Source organism: Malus domestica, chromosome 02, assembly GCF_042453785.1.
Source record: "Malus domestica chromosome 02, GDT2T_hap1".
Lineage (NCBI taxonomy): Eukaryota > Viridiplantae > Streptophyta > Magnoliopsida > Rosales > Rosaceae > Malus > Malus domestica.
Window position 1 is genome coordinate 35,081,739 of NC_091662.1, and position 18,181 is coordinate 35,099,919.

Genomic DNA, 18,181 nt, shown 5'->3' on the forward strand with positions numbered 1-18,181 from the left:
TGTTGTGACACATTCCATCTTTCGAACCATCATCTCCAGCGACTGTTGTAGCCACCTCCAATTACCCAATACGACCTCATGTTTCTTCGACGTGAGTGGTACTTTGATTGACGGTGGACCACCGAAGTGTTTTTTTGTAGCAAAGACCCTATCTTTGGCGTGAATGTGTATGTGGGGTGTGAGATCATGAGCTGAGATTTAAAAAACTTACATTTTCTCTTCAAATTTCTTCTCATTGGAGCAACCAGAAAAAGTTTAATTTCTGTCCCTCGAAATGGTTAGCTCACTGCTCAGAGCAAGAAATTCCATCCCCAAAATCCCCAAAATCTTCCCCCCAAATCCACAAATTCTCACTCCAAACTCACCCCCAATCCAATCCCACCAAAACCCATGTCCCCAACCGCCTCATGCCCAAAACCCGTCAAGGGTTTTGCAGAATTCTTCTTTTTCAACCCAGTCCTCCAAGTTTCCTGAATACGAAATGCACTCGATCACTTGGGGTGTTTGTTGAAAGGTAATCTTGCTTCTAGAATGGTGGGTGCATGCATTGAAAATGCTAGACAATTCTAGCATGAATATGGCATGTGTTCATTATGTTCATAAGCAAAGTCTATGTTGGTGGGCTACTTTAAGAAATCAAGAATAATGGCTAGGATGATTTCACACTTGGTATTCACACTTGGTATGGTTGGTTATGCTTGCCTATAAGTATAGGTGAGTATGTTGTAATGTAAGATATAAGAAGAAGAAAAGAGAAGTGAGAAAGAAGAAGAAGAAGTAAGAGAGACAAGAAGGCTCTCTAAAGTGAGAATAAGTAGAAGAAGCATTCATAGCTTCCAAGAGTGTTTGAGTGATTTCTCTTGTATTAGTTTGTGTGAGAATAAGAAAAGTTTTGAGTGTTACCTTGAATATTCTTTTTCTCTTGCCTATCAATTTCCGCTGTGTTACATTCTTATTTGTGAGATAGACATCTCCAAAGTAGAGAAGTCTTTTAAATCCCAACAAAGTGGTATCAGAGCCATGGCTAACAACGCTATGGCAGCTTTCCAAGTTCCAGTGCTCAACAACAACAACTTCGATAATTGGAGTATCAAAATGAAGGCCCTTTTGGGAGCACATGATGTATGGGAAGTCGTGGAGAAAGGCTACACTGAGCCAGAAGATGAAGCTACTCTGTCCCAACCCCAGAAGGAGGGTTTGAAAGATTCAAGAAAGAGAGACAAGAAGGCTCTCTACCTCATCTACCAAGCATTAAATGACAATGGTTTTGAGAAGGTCTCAAGTGCAACCTCCGCCAAGCAAGCATGGGAGAAGCTTCAAACCTCTTACAAAGGAGCCGAACAAGTGAAAAAGGTTCGTCTTCAAGTATTAAGAGGTGAGTTCGAATCTTTACAAATGAAAGGGTCTGAATCAATCTCCGATTACTTCTCAAGAGTTTTAGCCGTTTCCAATCAATTAAAAAGAAACGGTGAAAAATTAGAAGATGTTAGAATTATGGAGAAGATACTACGCTCGTTGGACCCCAAATTCGAGCACATTGTTGTGACGATTGAAGAGACAAAAGACTTGGAAGAAATCAGTATAGAGCATTTAATGGGCTCGCTACAAGCATATGAAGAGAAACATAAGAAGAGGCAAGGGAATGATGAGCAGCTTCTCAAGACGCATGTTCAGCCAAAGAAGAAAGAAGAAAGCTTCAACAACGAGAGAAGCCAAAACGAAAGAAGTCGTGGCCGAGGTCGCGGACGTGGGCGTGGACATGGACGTGGACGCAGTTGGAACTTCAACAACCATAGCAACTACGAAAGAGGAGAAAGCTCAACAAAAAGTCGTGGGAGAGGACGCTCAAACTTGAGGTATGAAAAATCTCAAGTTCAATGCTATAATTGTCAAAAGTTCGGGCATTATGCTTGGGAATGTAGAGCTCCAAACAACAGACTTGATGAGAAGGTCAATTATGTGAAAGAAGATAAAGAAGAGAATGGCGTTGTGCTACTAGCATGCAAGAACAATGATGGAGATCAAGACTATACATGGTATCTTGACACCGGCGCCAGCAACCACATGTGTGGAAAAAGAAGCGTGTTCGTAGAGCTCAATGAATCAGTGAGTGGCAACGTTTCTTTTGGAGACGAATCCAAAATACCCGTAAAAGGAAAAGGTAACATCCTTATTCCCCTTGAAAATGGCGGTCACCAATTAATTTCAAATGTCTACTACGTGCCCAATATGAAAAGCAACATTTTGAGTTTGGGTCAACTCTTAGAAAAAGGTTATGATTTTCATACAAAAAATTATATCCTTTTTCTTAGAGATGACAAAGGAAGATTAATTGCCAAGGCGAAAATGTCAAAGAATAGGATGTTTCCCATGAACATTCAAAACGATGTTGCAAAGTGTCTTAAGATATGTTACAAAGACATATCTTGGCTTTGGCATCTTCGTTTTGGGCATCTTAACTTTGAAGGATTGGAGTTATTATCTAAGAAGGAGATGGTGAGAGGATTACCGTGCATCAGCCACCTTGATCAAGTTTGTGAAGGATGTTTACTTGGAAAACAATTCAGGAAAAGCTTTCCAAAGGAGTCGACCACAAGAGCCCAGAAGCCACTTGAGCTCATTCACACCGATGTGTGCGGTCCTATAAAACCAAGCTCTTTGGGTAAAAATAATTATTTCCTTCTCTTCATTGATGATTTTTCAAGAAAAACCTGGGTTTATTTCCTGAAGCAGAAATCAGAAGTCTTTGGAGCATTCAAGAAGTTCAAAGCCGTCGTAGAAAAAGAGAGTGGTTGCAAGATCAAAGCCATGAGATCTGATCGAGGAGGAGAATTCACTTCAAAGGAATTTCAAGAATTTTGTGAAGCAAATGGAATTCGTCGACCTTTGACAGTTCCAAGATCCCCTCAACAAAATGGTGTGGCGGAAAGAAAAAATCGAACTATCCTCGACATGGCTCGAAGTATGCTCAAAAGCAAGAGATTGCCTAAGGAGTTATGGGCAGAAGTTGTAGCATGTGCTGTCTACCTATCCAATCGATCTCCAACAAGAAGTGTGTGGGGAAAGACTCCGCAAGAAACATGGAGTGGAAGAAAACCAGGTATCTCTCATCTAAGAGTTTTTGGAAGCATAGCCCATGTACATGTACCAGACGAGAGGAGAGCCAAACTCGACGACAAAAGTGAGAAGTTCATATTCATCGGCTATGACTCAAATTCAAAAGGCTACAAGTTGTATAATCCAAACAATGGGAAGACGGTGATCAGTCGAGACGTGACGTTCGACGAAGAAGAAGAATGGGATTTTGGCCCGCATGCAGGAGATCTTCATTTCTTTCCTCAATTTGAAGAAGAGAATGAACAAGGGACGATGGAGCAAGCAAGAGAGGTTCAACAAGAATCCACTACTCCACCTGCTTCACCAATATCAACCAATCATGGCAATTCACCAGCATCAACATCATCAAGTGGGAGCCTAAATGAAAGAGAAGTACCACGCACAAGAAGTATACGAGATCTCTATGAGGTAGCTGAAAGACTTGATAATCCTACACTTTTCTGTCTCTTTGCTGATTGTGAACCAGTCGACTTCCAAGAAGCAGTACAAGATACTAAGTGGAGGAAAGCAATGGATGAAGAAATCGAAGCAATCGAGAAAAATGAAACATGGGAACTCACTGTTCTTCCAAAAGGACACAAAGCCATCGGAGTCAAGTGGGTGTACAAGACAAAGAAAAATGCCAACGGAGAGGTCGAAAGATACAAGGCGAGACTAGTGGCGAAAGGCTATAGTCAAAGAGCCGGAATCGACTATGATGAGGTATTTGCACCTGTTGCTCGTTTGGAAACGATACGATTGCTAATTTCTTTGGCAGCTCAAAACAAATGGAAGATTCAACAAATGGATGTGAAGTCCGCCTTCCTAAATGGAGTCCTTGAAGAAGAAGTCTACATTCAACAACCATCAGGCTATGAAATCAAAGGGCATGAAGACAAGATTCTGAAGCTGAAGAAAGCCCTCTATGGGTTAAAACAAGCGCCAAGAGCATGGAATAGTCGCATCGACAAGTACTTCCAAGAAAACAACTTCACCAAGTGCCCTCATGAACATGCTCTTTACGTCAAAGTCAAAGATGAAGATATTTTGATTCTGTGCTTATATGTGGATGATCTAATCTTCACTGAGAGTAATCCAAGCATGTTTGAAGAGTTCAAGAAAGTGATGACCAAAGAATTTGAGATGACGGACATCGGCGTCACAAGCAAGATTAAGGGGGGATGTTGAAAGGTAATCTTGCTTCTAGAATGGTGGGTGCATGCATTGAAAATGCTAGACAATTCTAGCATGAATATGGCATGTGTTCATTATGTTCATAAGCAAAGTCTATGTTGGTGGGCTACTTTAAGAAATCAAGAATAATGGCTAGGATGATTTCACACTTGGTATTCACACTTGGTATGGTTGGTTATGCTTGCCTATAAATATAGGTGAGTATGTTGTAATGTAAGATATAAGAAGAAGAAAAGAGAAGTGAGAAAGAAGAAGAAGAAGTAAGAGAGACAAGAAGGCTCTCTAAAGTGAGAATAAGTAGAAGAAGTATTCATAGCTTCCAAGAGTGTTTGAGTGATTTCTCTTGTATTAGTTTGTGTGAGAATAAGAAAAGTTTTGAGTGTTACCTTGAATATTCTTTTTCTCTTGCCTATCAATTTCCGCTGTGTTACATTCTTATTTGTGAGATAGACATCTCCAAAGTATAGAAGTCTTTTAAATCCCAACAGTGTTGTCCAAGGCCGGAAAGAGAAGTTTGTCTCCAGGGTCATAATCTCTGACTATTTGAACAGTTTAGGCATAGTTCCTGATGAATTTGGAGAACTTAGAGTTGCCCTATGCTGTTGATGTCATGAGGGAGAGAGCTGAGTTCCTTCAGAAGCTCGGATTGTCCATCGACGACATTAACGAGTACCTGTTGATGATCGGATGTAGTGTCAGGAAAAATATGATACCTGTGTTGGCTTACTTGGAGAAAATTGGGATTCTGAGGCCGAAACTTGGTGAGTTTGTTAAGAGTTAATCGCAAGTATTGAATGCTAGTGTGATGGTTGAGCTTGTGCCGGTCGTTAAGTTCCTTCGTGGGCTTGGTGTCGAAAAGCAGGACATTGGTTATGTGTTGCAGAAGTATCCCGAGGGACGATGAGTACTTCAGTTGCATATCTTGTTAGTATTGGTGTTAGTCCTAGGGATATAGGACCGATGGTCATGCAGTATCCCTTCGTTTTGGGAATGAGAATTGGGACTGTCATTAAGCCGTTTGTTGATTATTTGGTATCGTTAGGCTTGCCGAAAAAGATATTGGCTAGGATGTTGGAGAAGCGGACGTATTTACTTGGTTATGGCCTAGAGGAGACTGTTAAACCAAATGTTGATTGTTTAGTTAGTGTCGGGATCAGGAGAGAAGCGCTTGCTTCGGTTGTTGCTCAGTACCCCCAAATTCTTAGGCTGCCTTTGAAAGCTAAAACGTCTTCACAGCTGTACTTGTTTAGTTTGAAGCTTAAGATGGATCCTGAAGGGTTTGCACGAGTGATTGAGAAGATGCCGCAGATAGTCAGCCTTCATCAACATTTGATAATGAAGCCGGTGGAATTCCTTCTTGGACGAGGAATAGCTTCTGAGGACGTAGCTAAGAGCCTAAGACGGTTGTAAAATGTCCCCCGTTGATTGCGTCGCGTGTTGAGCTCATGAAGAATAGTTTGTACTTGTTTAAGAGTGAAATGGGGCGGCCATTGACAGAGCTTGTGGAATTTCCGGAATACCTTACTTACAGCTTGGAGTGTCAAAGCACAGGGATACTTCTCTTTTTGGAGGTCTGCAGGTACGCCCAGTGGCTCTGCGGGTTGGGTCCAGGAATACCCCAGCGAGGCTGGGTGGGAATCTCGCTGTTGTGCTAGGATAGCACCAAACCCGTTGGAACCAACTCAAGCTAACCCACAGGAAATTTATCAAATGAAAATGCAAGACCAAAATATTAAAGACACCAAGATTTTAACGACTGGAGTACGTCCTCGGAGCAGTAGGAGCTCACCCAAGAATCCACTATCAACCAAATGGGAGTTTACAAAGTGTTGGCAATCTCACAACCCAAATAACCCAATACACCCAATAGCTCTCACACACCACAGATACAAATAGAGAAAGAAATATAATGAATAATTTCTTCTCTATACATATAGCTCAAAGCTATTACAACAACAACTACTTTGGTGGATGATCACTAACCAAATGAAGCAACAACTTCTTCTTTCTTTTGGGCTCTCTACAACTCTCCTTGCTCTCGGTAGCTCTAACTTCTCTCTTTAGAAAAAATGAGCCCTCTATTCTTCTCATAACAACAAAAGCAGCAATTGCTGCTAAATAAAACCATAAGTCACCCCGTGACTTCCCACGTGGACCAAAGAAAAAAAATTTCTCCAACATCATCATTTGTCATCATCACAAAGTAAGGAACAACATCATGATGTCTCCCTTTTTTTTTCTTTTTATTTGTTTAATAGTAAAGGTGATGACCACTTGGCCACAATTCAACAATCTCCACCTTGGCCAAGTTCCGAAAACGCCATGATAAGCCAACCAACACAATTGACCCAAAAAATCACTCCCAAACACTAGCAAGAGAACAATTCATGCCGAGCCAAATGCTCCAAAACTCCTACTGCTCAACGCCTTCTTTATATAGGCATAATGTGAGCCAAGTTCAAACAGTGAACAAACTTGACTACACCAACAACCTTAGTCAACATATCAGCGGGGTTGTCTTTAGTTGGAATCTTTTGGAGAATGATTTCCCCTTCACCAACGATTTCACGAACAAAGTGATAACGCACATCTATGTGCTTGGTCTTAGCATGATGAACCTGATACTTAGCCAAATAAATGGCACTCTGACTATCACAATGTACCTCCACCTATTTCTGATCAACCCCCAAATCTTTAATCAGCCCATGTATCCAAATGGCCTCTTTTATAACTTTAGCAACTGCCATATATTCAGCCTCTGTAGTAGACAAGGCAACAGACGACTGCAAAATGGACCTCCAACAAACTGGTCCTTTAGCCATAGTAAACACATAGCCTGTAGTAGACTTCATTCCATCCAGATCACCTGCATAATCTGAATCAACATAACCAATTGCAAAATGACCAATACCAGAGTCATCTCTCTCAAAGCATAAACCAACATCTCGAGTACCATGGAGATACCTCAATATCCACTTAGCTGCTTGCGAATGTTCTTTACCTGAATTATGCATATATCGACTCACCATGCCAACTGCATGAGCAATATCCGGTCTAAAGCATACCATTGCATACATCAAACTACCAACCAAATTTGCATATGGTATATTTTTCATTTGCAACTTCTCTTTATCAGTTTTAGGACACTGTAGAGAACTCAATTTAAAATAAGGAGCCAAAGGGGTACTAACCGGTTTGTTTGAATCATGAACTCCAAACGTCCGAATCAACTTCTCAAGGTATTGTCTTTGATTCAAGCTGACCAAACCTTTCTCTCTATATCTAGTGATCTCCATGCCAAGGATCTTCTTCGCTTCACCAAGATCCTTCATCTCAAACTCATTCTTCATTTGCTTCTTCAATTTCTCAATCTCTTTAACATTCTTTGAGGCAATCAACATATATCAACAAATAAATGAAAGACCCATCTTGCAACTTCTTGAAGTACACACAATTATCATATTGACTTCTAGAATAATTTTGGCCTCTCATAAATTTATCAAACCTCAAATACCATTGCCTTGGAGATTGCTTCAAGCCATATAGTGATTTCTTCAATTTGCAAAACAAGTTCTCCTTCCCTTTCACTATATACCCATCCGGTTGACACATATAAATCTCTTCATTCAAATCACCATGTAGGAAAGTCGTCTTCACATCAAGTTGTACAAGCTCAAGATCATACTGTGCAACAAGAGCTAACATAATGCGAATTGAGGAGTGCTTCACAACCGGAGAAAAGATTTCATTGTAGTCAATGCCCTCCTTTTGTGCATACCCTTTAGCAACTAATCTTGCTTTGAATCTCACATTGCTTTTCTCATCAGCATCTTCTTTCTTGGCATACACCCATTTGCAACCAATAGCTTTCTTACCCTTAGGGAATTTAGCTAACTCCCAAGTCTTGTTCTTCAAGAGAGAATTCATCTCATCACCCATGGCATTGCACCACTTCTCCTTCTCCTCACTCTCAATGGCTTCCTCGAAATTAGATGGAATTTCATCAGTGATAATAGGAAGAGCAAAAGAAACATAGTCACTATACCGAGCTGGCTTGGTAATTTGTCTTTTTCCTCTGTTTTTGGCAATAGACTCTTGAGGTGAAACTTGCTCTTCAACTTGAATAGAATCTTCAAGTTCAACTTCTTCAACATCCTCATGGTCTCCAACTTCTTCACGTGTAGTGGCTTCGACATCAGCGGAAATAGGATTTGAAGTACCAGAGGCAACTTTCTCAAGCTCCACCTGTTGGACATCTTTCACATTCTTCTCAGAGTCTTTGAACATACTTTCTTCATCAAATGTCACATCTCTGCTGATTACAAGTTTTTTCATCTCTGGGCACCACAACCTGTAACCTTTGACACCACTACTAAAACCAAGAAAGATAGCCTTTTTGGCTCTAGGATCAAGTTTATTTTCAGTCACATGAAAATAAGCAGGTGAACCAAAAATACGGATATAGTCATAATCAGAAGAAGGTTTTCCAGTCCATACCTCCATTGGTGTCTTACCCTAAACAGCAGCTGAGGGTAACCGGTTGATGATGTGACATGCATAATTAACTGCTTCTGCCCAAAATGACTTGCTTAAACCCGACTGAGACAACATACATCTAACCTTCTCAAGCAAGGTTCGATTCAATCTTTCTGCAACTCCATTTTGTTGTGGAGTTCCCCGAACACTGAAATGTCTCACAATTCCTTCCTCTTTGCAAACTTTAAAGAAAGGATCGGATGTGTATTCACCACCATTATCCGATCTTAAAATCTTAATCTTTCTCCCAGTCTGGTTCTCAACCATTTTCTTCCAATCCAAGAAAATGATTAACATCTCACTCTTGTGCTTCATAGTGTAGACCCACGACCTTCTTGAATAATCATCAACAAAGGTCACGAACCAATGTCTACCACTCAAAGAGGGAGTCTTTGTGGGACCCCAAACATCTGAATGCACATAATCAAGAATGCCCTTCGTCTGATGTACAGCAGTACCAAACTTCACTCTAGTTTGCTTCCCCAAGACACAATGCTCGCAGAAATCAAGCTTACAAGTCGTGGCACCTTTTAAAAGACCTTTTTTCACAAGCCCTTGTAGAGCTTTCTCACCGGCATGGCCTAATCTCATATGCCACAGTCTAGTAGTATCTGAATCAGATGTGCCCATATTTTCAGAGACTACAGATGCTTCACCTGTCACAGTGCTTCCCTGCAATAAATACAAATGGCCACATCGAGGAGCTTTCATCACAACAAGTGCACCATAAGTAACTTTCAATGTCTGTCCATCTGAATGAAACCTAAAACCCTTGGATTCCAAAGTACCCAAAGAAATAAGATTTTTCTTCAAATTCGGTACATACCGAACACCTGTCAACTCTTTAACCATGCCATCATGCAACTTCAAACGAACTGTACCAATCCCTTTTGTTGTGCAAGGATTGTCATCTCCCATGAACACAACTCCACCATCAAACTCTTTCAAGCTTGAAAACCAATCCTTGTGAGGAGTCATATGATGAGTACAACCCGTATCCAACCCCCACTTAGTAGCACAATCAAATGATGAGGAAGTGGTTAAAGCAAAATCAGAAAAATCTGTTTCAACCTTAGCAACATTAGCTTCAGAACTTTCTTTGCCTTTGGTCTTCAACCTAGGACAATCTTTCTTCCAATGGCCCTTATTATAACAAAAGGCACATTCATCCATTTCCAAAGGTTTTCTACCTTTAGAGTTTCCTCTAGGTCGAGATTGTGATTTTTTCCTACTAGAAGATGATCTTCTCTCCGATGATCTACCTCTAACAAATAAAGCTTCAGATGTACTATCATGATTTTTATCTCTATGCCTCATTTCATAATTCATCAAGGCATTTGACACATCTTCAAATTTCACAGTTTCTTTACCATGCATAATAGTGGTAACAAAATGCTCATAAGAGTCCGGCAAGGAATTCAACAATATTAAGGCCTTATCTTCATCCTTAATATCCTCATCTAAATTTAACAAGTCGGCAATCAACTTATTAAAAGCATCAAGGTGTCTAATCATTTTTGTACCTTCTTTGTATTGAAAGCGGTAGAGCTTTTTCTTCAAGTGTAGCCGGTTCTCTGCACTCTTTGTTATATACTTGTCTTCCAATTTTTGCCACAACACACTTGCTAATGTCTCCCGCATCACAAAATACTTCTGAGTTTTTGCAAGGCACAACTGAATTGAAGAGCAAGCCCATAAATTTAATTTTTCCCATTCCGGCTTCGACATAGCTTCCGGCTTCTCTCCCAAAGTGGCAAGTAGATCTTGTTGAGCCAACACATCTTTGACCTCACATTGCCACATCCCGAAGTTGTTTGTGCCATCAAATTTTTCCACTTCGAACTTTGCATTTTGCACCGTAGTTCTTGCAAACCCGGAGCTGCTTCCAAAAGGATTCTCATCTTGCCCGTCTGACATCTTTGGCAACTAAACAGTACCCAAGAGCAACCAGTGCTCTGATACCAATTGTTGTGCTAGGATAACACCAAACTCGTTGGAACCAACTCAAGCTAACCCACAGGAAATTTATTAAATGAAAATGCAAGACCAAAATATTAAAGACACCAAGATTTTAACGAGGTTCCTCAACAGTCAGTGTAACTAGAGTACGTCCTCGGAGCAGTAGGAGCTCGTCCAAGAATCCACTATCAACCAAATGGGAGTTTACAAAGTGTTGGCAATCTCACAACCCAAATAACCCAATACACCCAATAGCTCTCACACACCTAGGGGTGGGCACTTGGAACCGAAACCGAAACACGAATCGAATCAAACCGCACCAAACGGTTTGGTTTTACGGTTTTGAAACGGTTTCGGTTTCAAAACCGAACCGCGGCACACAAAACGGTTTGGTTTCGGTTTTGGGTTTTCAAAACCGCACCGAAACCGAAACCGAAATCGAAACCGCACTTTTTTTTTATTTAGTTCATTCAACTAGGTTTAGGTTATACTTATTATACATTTGGTTTGCGGTTCTGGGTTTGCGCCTCCTTGCATCTCCGCATCTGGCCTTTGCGGTTCTGGGTTTGCGCCTCCTTGCATCTCTGCTTCTGCGGGTTGCTTCTGCTTCTGCGGGTTGCTTCTGCTTCTGCGACTGCTTCTGCTTCTGCGGCTTGCTTTCATCTCTGCCTTGCCTCCAATCTTGGAGTCGACACACGCAGAGGTAAAAATTTCTCATCCTTTGTCTTCAATTTCATATATGCTGTTAGATTAAAGGGGAAAATGTGCATTTCACACTGAATCACTACGGCCACATCTTGGCCGGAACCATCAAAGACATCATCACCCAATTCTTCTCCATGACCGGCCACCACGTCATCCGCCGATTCGGGTGGGACTGCCACGGCCTGCCTGTGGAGAACGAGATCGATCAGACTCACGGTATCAAGCGCCGGGACGACGTGCTGAACATGGGAATCGATAAGTACAATGAGGCCTGTAGAAGCATTGTGACGCGGTACGTCAGCGAGTGGGAGAAGGTTATCACTCGGACGGGGCGGTGGATTGATTTCCAGAACGTTACAAGACGATGGACTTGAAGTTTATGGAATCTGTGTGGTGGGTTTTTGCGTAATTGTTCAAAAAGGGGCTGGTTTATAAAGGATTCAAGGTTGGTTTTTGATGGCATTGTGATTTCCTATGAGTTTTGCTCAATTGGGTAGTGAGAATTTTTGGATTTTAACATGTTTTGATCATGTGTGGTGGGAGATGGTAAATGGGGTTTATTAACATAATGCATGATCGAAAACAATTTCGGTTTCATGAATTACTGTTTTGTTGCTGTTTGATTATGCAGATAGCTCATGTCAACTCCAAAAGCTTGTAATTTGATAGAAATGTCTGGTATTGATTTCTAGTTAGGGTAAAAACTCAATGCTAAATGTACATGGAATTCTATTGCAACTTAAATTCGGAAAAACGAGAAGAGAGGGAGAGAGGGAGGATAAATGTTCTGTTTGACTTGTTGAGCAAAAGAAGGATATGTTGTGTTTCTACTGACATATTTTTGCTGCAGGTTTGGTACAGTTCTTGGTGTTGTTTTGCTGCAAGTTTGGTGCAGTTTTTGGTGTTGTTGCTGTTTTTGGTGCAATTTTGGTGCATATTCATTAATTAATATACAAGGAAAATAAGACCATTTTATGCATAAATATGTGTATATTTTAAATTGTACATTTTTTTCTCAAAAACCAAACCGAAACCGTTTGAAACCGCACCGAACCGAACCAAACGGTTTGGTTTCATTTCGGTTTTGGCTTCAAAACCGCACCGCACCGCACCGCAAAAAGTTTCGATTTCGGTTGTGGTTTCACTCGAAACCGCACCAAACCGCACCGCGCCCACCCCTACACACACCACAGATACAAATAGAGAAAGAAATATAATGAATAATTTCTTCTCTATACATATAGCTCAAAGCTATTACAACAACAACTACTTTGGTGGATAATTACTAACCAAATGAAGCAGCAACTTCTTCTTTCTTTTGGGCTCTCTACAACTCTCCTTGCTCTCGGTAGCTCTAACTTCTCTCTTCAGAAAAAATGAGCCCTCTATTCTTCTCATAACAACAAAAGCAGCAATTGCTGCTAAATAAAACCATAAGTCACCCCGTGACTTCCCACGTGGACCAAAGAAAAAAATTTTCTCCAACATCATCATTTGTCATCATCACAAAGTAAGGAACAACATCATGATGTCTCCCTTTTTTTTTTCTTTTTATTTGTTTAATAGTAAAGGTGATGGCCACTTGGCCACAATTCAACACTCGCCGGAGAAAACCAGTGCCGCCGCGTTATGGCGACCGTGTTCTGCTGGTGAGCCGTGGTTCGACGGGGAACCACTGATCTCGATGGATTAGGTATCCTCAACGTCCAAAATCCAAAAAACCTTGGGATTTCGAATTCAACTAGATTTTAACAGGAATCTCAACCAAAACTCTTCGGGGATAACTGCAGTTTATCGGAGACGATTATTTTTCACTAAAACTTGGTGAACCACGATGGTTGGGCTCGACTGCAGGCGAGACCCGTGGTTGTCTGCGTTGGAGGGACAAGGACGACTCCAAAACGGCGTCGTTTTTTCCTTCTTGTAGTTTTTGCGTTTGGAGCAGTGTGGCTCGCGGCTCACAGCTCAGCGTGCATAGACTGCAAGTCTGGTGCTGGCGTAGCTCGGTGGTGCGGCTCGAAGCCGTTGCTCGCATGGGGTTTATTATTCAAACCTTAATTTTTGTTTCTTTTGATTCTTCACCATAATCAATTCACATAATATATACTTAGCATTTGCCTACATACTTTGTGTATAAAAACATTTTTTTCTGAAAAAAAATAGGAAGGGGAGAGGGAAAGAGAGAAAAGGTGGGTGAGAGTGGGAGGTTTTCGTTTTTTTTAATATTAAATATATCTTAACATCGCTTAGGTGAGGGTTCAATAAAAAATAGTAAAATTTAGATTATGAAATTATATGATTACCCATCATTTTTTATGTAATAGAAGACTAAATAGTCTTTTCACCCGCTTTTAGTTGACAAAGATAGTTCTATTAATTGGTAGTTTAGATATTATATCTTGAAAAATAATGCGATCACAATTTATGCATAATCTATAATTTGGAATGCGAAAAATTTGAATTTATGGATCATGGTGAAGGTTCATGCAATCAAGATTGAAAAAATATTGACAATTAAGACTATATTTTAGAAGAACCTAAATTGCGTAATTATAATTGGCAATGGTTATAGTAGAAAATTCACTTCAGATTCCTTAGTGCACCGAATGAGCATGCTGATAACATGTTGTGACCAATTTTATAGGAGAGATTTTCTATATGAGAGAGAGGGCGCGCAAGAGACAGAGTGCAGAGTGATTAAGCATAAAATTGTAGAATGTTTACACACTGTGATTTTTCCTATACCAATGCCTTTATTAATAGTAAATCATGAGGAAATGGTATCTTGTTCCCTAAGTAAATACAAAAGGATAATAGGAAAGAATCTCTAGAATAATCGGAAAACCTAAACTCAATCTACCTAGAATTTACACAATCACAAATGTGCTAATAACATTACAACAAATTATACTTGGTTCTTTTTTTTGTCCCCAGGTTCCAGCCTCTCCATAAATGGGGGTAAGGCTAGCCGACATTCACCTCTTTCAGACCCTGCGTAAAGCGGGAGCCTTGTGCACTGGGTACGACCTCTCTCGTTCTTTCATAATTTATTTGGAATTGGTTGTTTAAAAAAATTGTGAATCTAGATATGGCATTGATATTCCCAAGGTCCAACGCAGCATCATTGAGTTGTAATTAACTTGTTATTCATATTACAATATCTTAAGTTCAATCACACTTCTAAAATCATAATATAGAACAATCGTTTTACGTTGCAACGACCTGAGAATCATCCAATGGTTAATGTGGTTACATGAGTGTCAGTAATCAACGCGGTAAGTAGTAAATTAGGTGGTCAAAAGAGCGGTGCAGGACTTAATTTCTATGTCATCTCAAATGCAGTTAAAACTGTAAAAAAACCTTTATCACGATCCCACCTTATATTCCTGCATTGTCCTCGTAAAGCATTTGGTTTCCTTCCCTTGAAGAATAAAAAAAATCAAGTAGCACATTTAGATATATAAATATCTATTTCTGCAAAAACTTAATTATTGAGGAGATGTCGAAAAATATTTCAAGTTTGGAGGAAGATGATGACATTGTGCTGCAGAATATCAATGAAAAGTTCTTCAATGTTTGCTTCAACTTACCACCAAATATGAACTTTCATGGTGTCTGGGAGGACGATCTCTCAAAAACTTCCGTGCCACCACGAGCACGTACTGATCAATTAGTGCCTCTTTTGGAGTTTCAGATGGTTGTGATTTTCATCATCACTCAAGCCACCCATCACCTTCTGTTCAAACATTATAGGCTCCCCAGGTTCATCTCACAAATTGTGGTATGTGCTTTCTATACTATACTCTTAATCTCTTAATTTTTTTTTTTAAATGATCTCATGGTGATGAAATATGAAATGATTCTTTTTTTTTTTCTTAATCTTTAAATTTTATGGATGTGAAGTAATTCATAACACAAGTAGTTCCATGCAATTTCATTAGAAATCAGAAAGCTTTTTCGTTGTTTTGTTTTTGGTTTTCTAAAGGACTGTTTGATGGAATAAATTCTAGACTGGCATACTGCTTGGACCTTCAATCAAAAGCAAGTTGGGAACATTCAAAGAGTCCTTGTTTCCACTCATCAGTCAAGATGTAATTGGCACGGCATCTGTGTTTGGTTACTGTCTGTTTATGTTTCTAATCGGTGTGAAAATGGATGTGGGATTGATAAGGAGAACAGGAAACAAAGCTTTAGCGATTGGTGTTTTGTCACTCGTAGTGCCCTTCGCATTCGGCTTTTCAATAGCAGCTGCTTGTGTATATTTTACCCACAGAGAACAAGACCTGGAGACGGTTTTTTTTGTAGCCGGCACACATTCTTTGACTTCATTTGCTGTCGTTTCTAGCCTTCTTGAAGACCTCAAACTCCTAAATTCAGAACTAGGTCGGTTGGGATTGTCTACTGCGCTAATCAGCGACATGCTAAACGTGATTATAACAAGTACTGCTACTTTTTTCAGAGTTTTCATGGGAACTGGCCAACCAAAATACAAAATCTTCACTGACATTGCATCACTTATTGGCTTTCTTCTCACGGTTGTGTTCATCATTCGTCCTGCCTTCTTTTGGATTGTGAGACATACACCTGCAGGCAAACCTGTTAAGGATGTATACCTTTACACCATCTTTGTACTGCTTATGCTTTCTGCTTTTCTTTCTCATGCTTTTGACCAAACCGCACTTTTCGGTGCATTTATTTTGGGATTAGCTGTTCCAGCCGGACCACCATTAGGCTCAGCTCTAGTGAAAATGCTGGATTGTGTCGCCAGTGGAGTTTTGGTGCCACTCTTTGTAACTGTATGTTCAATGAAGGCTGATCTTTCATTCGCAACATATGATGGTAAATTGTTAATGCTGGACGTAATCCTTCTGGTGGTAACTTTTGTGTCCAAAGTAATAGCGTGTTTTGTGCCAGCTTTGATTTGCAAGATGCCCTTCAATGATGCTCTTGCAATTGGTTTCATTATGAGTGCCAAAGGCATAGTTGAGCTGGCCTCCTATTCCTTATTCCATGACTTCAAGGTATTCACTTGAGCACTCCAATCATTTTAACTTTTATATCGTTCTATCTAAACCCTAACCCTAGATATGCAATAAAAAATGTATTTAACTGATTTTTTTGCTTGGTTTTTTTGGGCCTCGAATATTGCAGACCATTGATGACCAAACATTCGCTGTGTTGATCGTTAGTGTTCTGACTGTAGCAATACTTGTGCCAAGCATGGTGAATTACTTGTATGATCCTTCAAGGAAATACGCAGGCTACCAGAAAAGGAACATCATGGATTTGAAACCAAATTCTGAGCTCCGAATACTTGCATGCATTTACTCGCACTATGATGTCGCTCCTATCATCAACCTTCTTGATGTTTCATGTCCAACAGGAGGGAGTCCAATTTTTGTGAATGCCCTTCACCTTATTGAGCTAGTTGGTAGAGCCGCCCCTCTCTTTATTAACCACCATATTCATGAAAAGGTTGCATTTGACATTGCCTATAGTGAAAATGTTATCATCCCCTTCGACCAGTATCAACTGAACAATCAAGGTGCTGTGTTCGTGAACATATTTACAGCCATCTCTCCACCCAACATAATGCATGAGGATATATGCACACTTGGACTTGACAAACTTACATCCATTATACTACTTCCATTTCATCGAAAATTCTCCTTCGATGGAAGCATAGAGTCTGAGGACAATAATACAAGGGCACTCAATTGTAGTGTCCTTGATAGGGCTCCATGTTCAATAGGAATCATTGTTCACCGTGGCTATTTGAGACGTCCATCAGCATTGTATCGCATTGCCATGATCTTCTTAGGGGGTAGGGATGATAGGGAGGCCTTGACATTTGCAAAACGGGTCAGCAAAGACCCTGGGAGCTTCAGCCTAACAGTGGTACGATTAAATGCCGAGGATGATCACACAATGCCTGATTGGGATACAATTCTTGATAATGAGCTGTTGAAGGATTTTAAGCATAATGTAGGAAACGAGAATATTACATACATAGAAAAGACATCAAATGATTCTGTTCGAACAACAGGAATACTTCGGTCTCTGATGAATGAGTATGAGCTTATCATAGTTGGGAGAAGGAATGGCTTACAATCCCCTCAGACATTAGGTCTCTCAGAGTGGACTGAATTCCCGGAATTGGGGATCATTGGGGACCTGCTTGTTTCGTCAGATTTCAACAGCAAAGCTTCGATTTTTGTGGTACAACAGCAAAAGAAATTGAAGGGAAGGATAAATATAAGCAATGGCAATACTTTCAAGCTATGATATAGGAAAAGTTTCGGTTTTCTTGTTCCTTTTCATGTTTTTTGATTCTTTACATTGATTTGTAGCATATATTTGTTTTAACACATGTTTCTTGTATATTTCGAATCATTAGACATTTTGACAAATCTCCTGTAATATTACATTGTATTTCCTTGTGATGTAATGCCCTAATGATCCTTCAGTTGGTGACGGATTACTGGTGCAAACTACTTACACAGGCACCGGAAATTTTACACAAATGGAGTCTAGACTCGTCCACTTTTGTGCATTCACCACCACATCGGATTGGTTAGTTTCCGTCCTCAATTCCATCAAATATCAGAACAGAACTTGCATGAGGACCGCTTTTCAAGGGCATTGTCATCAGTTCACAGTCTTAGGTTGTCATACTCTATTCATATCCTAC

At 40.2% G+C, this 18,181-nt stretch overlaps 1 protein-coding gene and 1 pseudogene across 1 annotated transcript; both read left to right on the forward strand.

The window, feature by feature from the left end:
• The first annotated feature begins 274 nt into the window (after window positions 1-274).
• Window positions 275-12,125, forward strand: LOC103414414 (transcription termination factor MTERF4, chloroplastic-like; annotated as a pseudogene).
• A 2,864-nt stretch (window positions 12,126-14,989) lies between these two features.
• LOC103430714 (cation/H(+) antiporter 3-like) lies at window positions 14,990-17,775 on the forward strand. The gene is made up of 3 exons (XM_029099168.1): window positions 14,990-15,211; window positions 15,501-16,511; window positions 16,642-17,775. Exons 1-3 carry the CDS (start codon window positions 14,990-14,992, stop codon window positions 17,773-17,775), a joined length of 2,367 nt encoding a protein of 788 aa, XP_028955001.1.
• The last annotated feature ends 406 nt before the right edge of the window (window positions 17,776-18,181 follow it).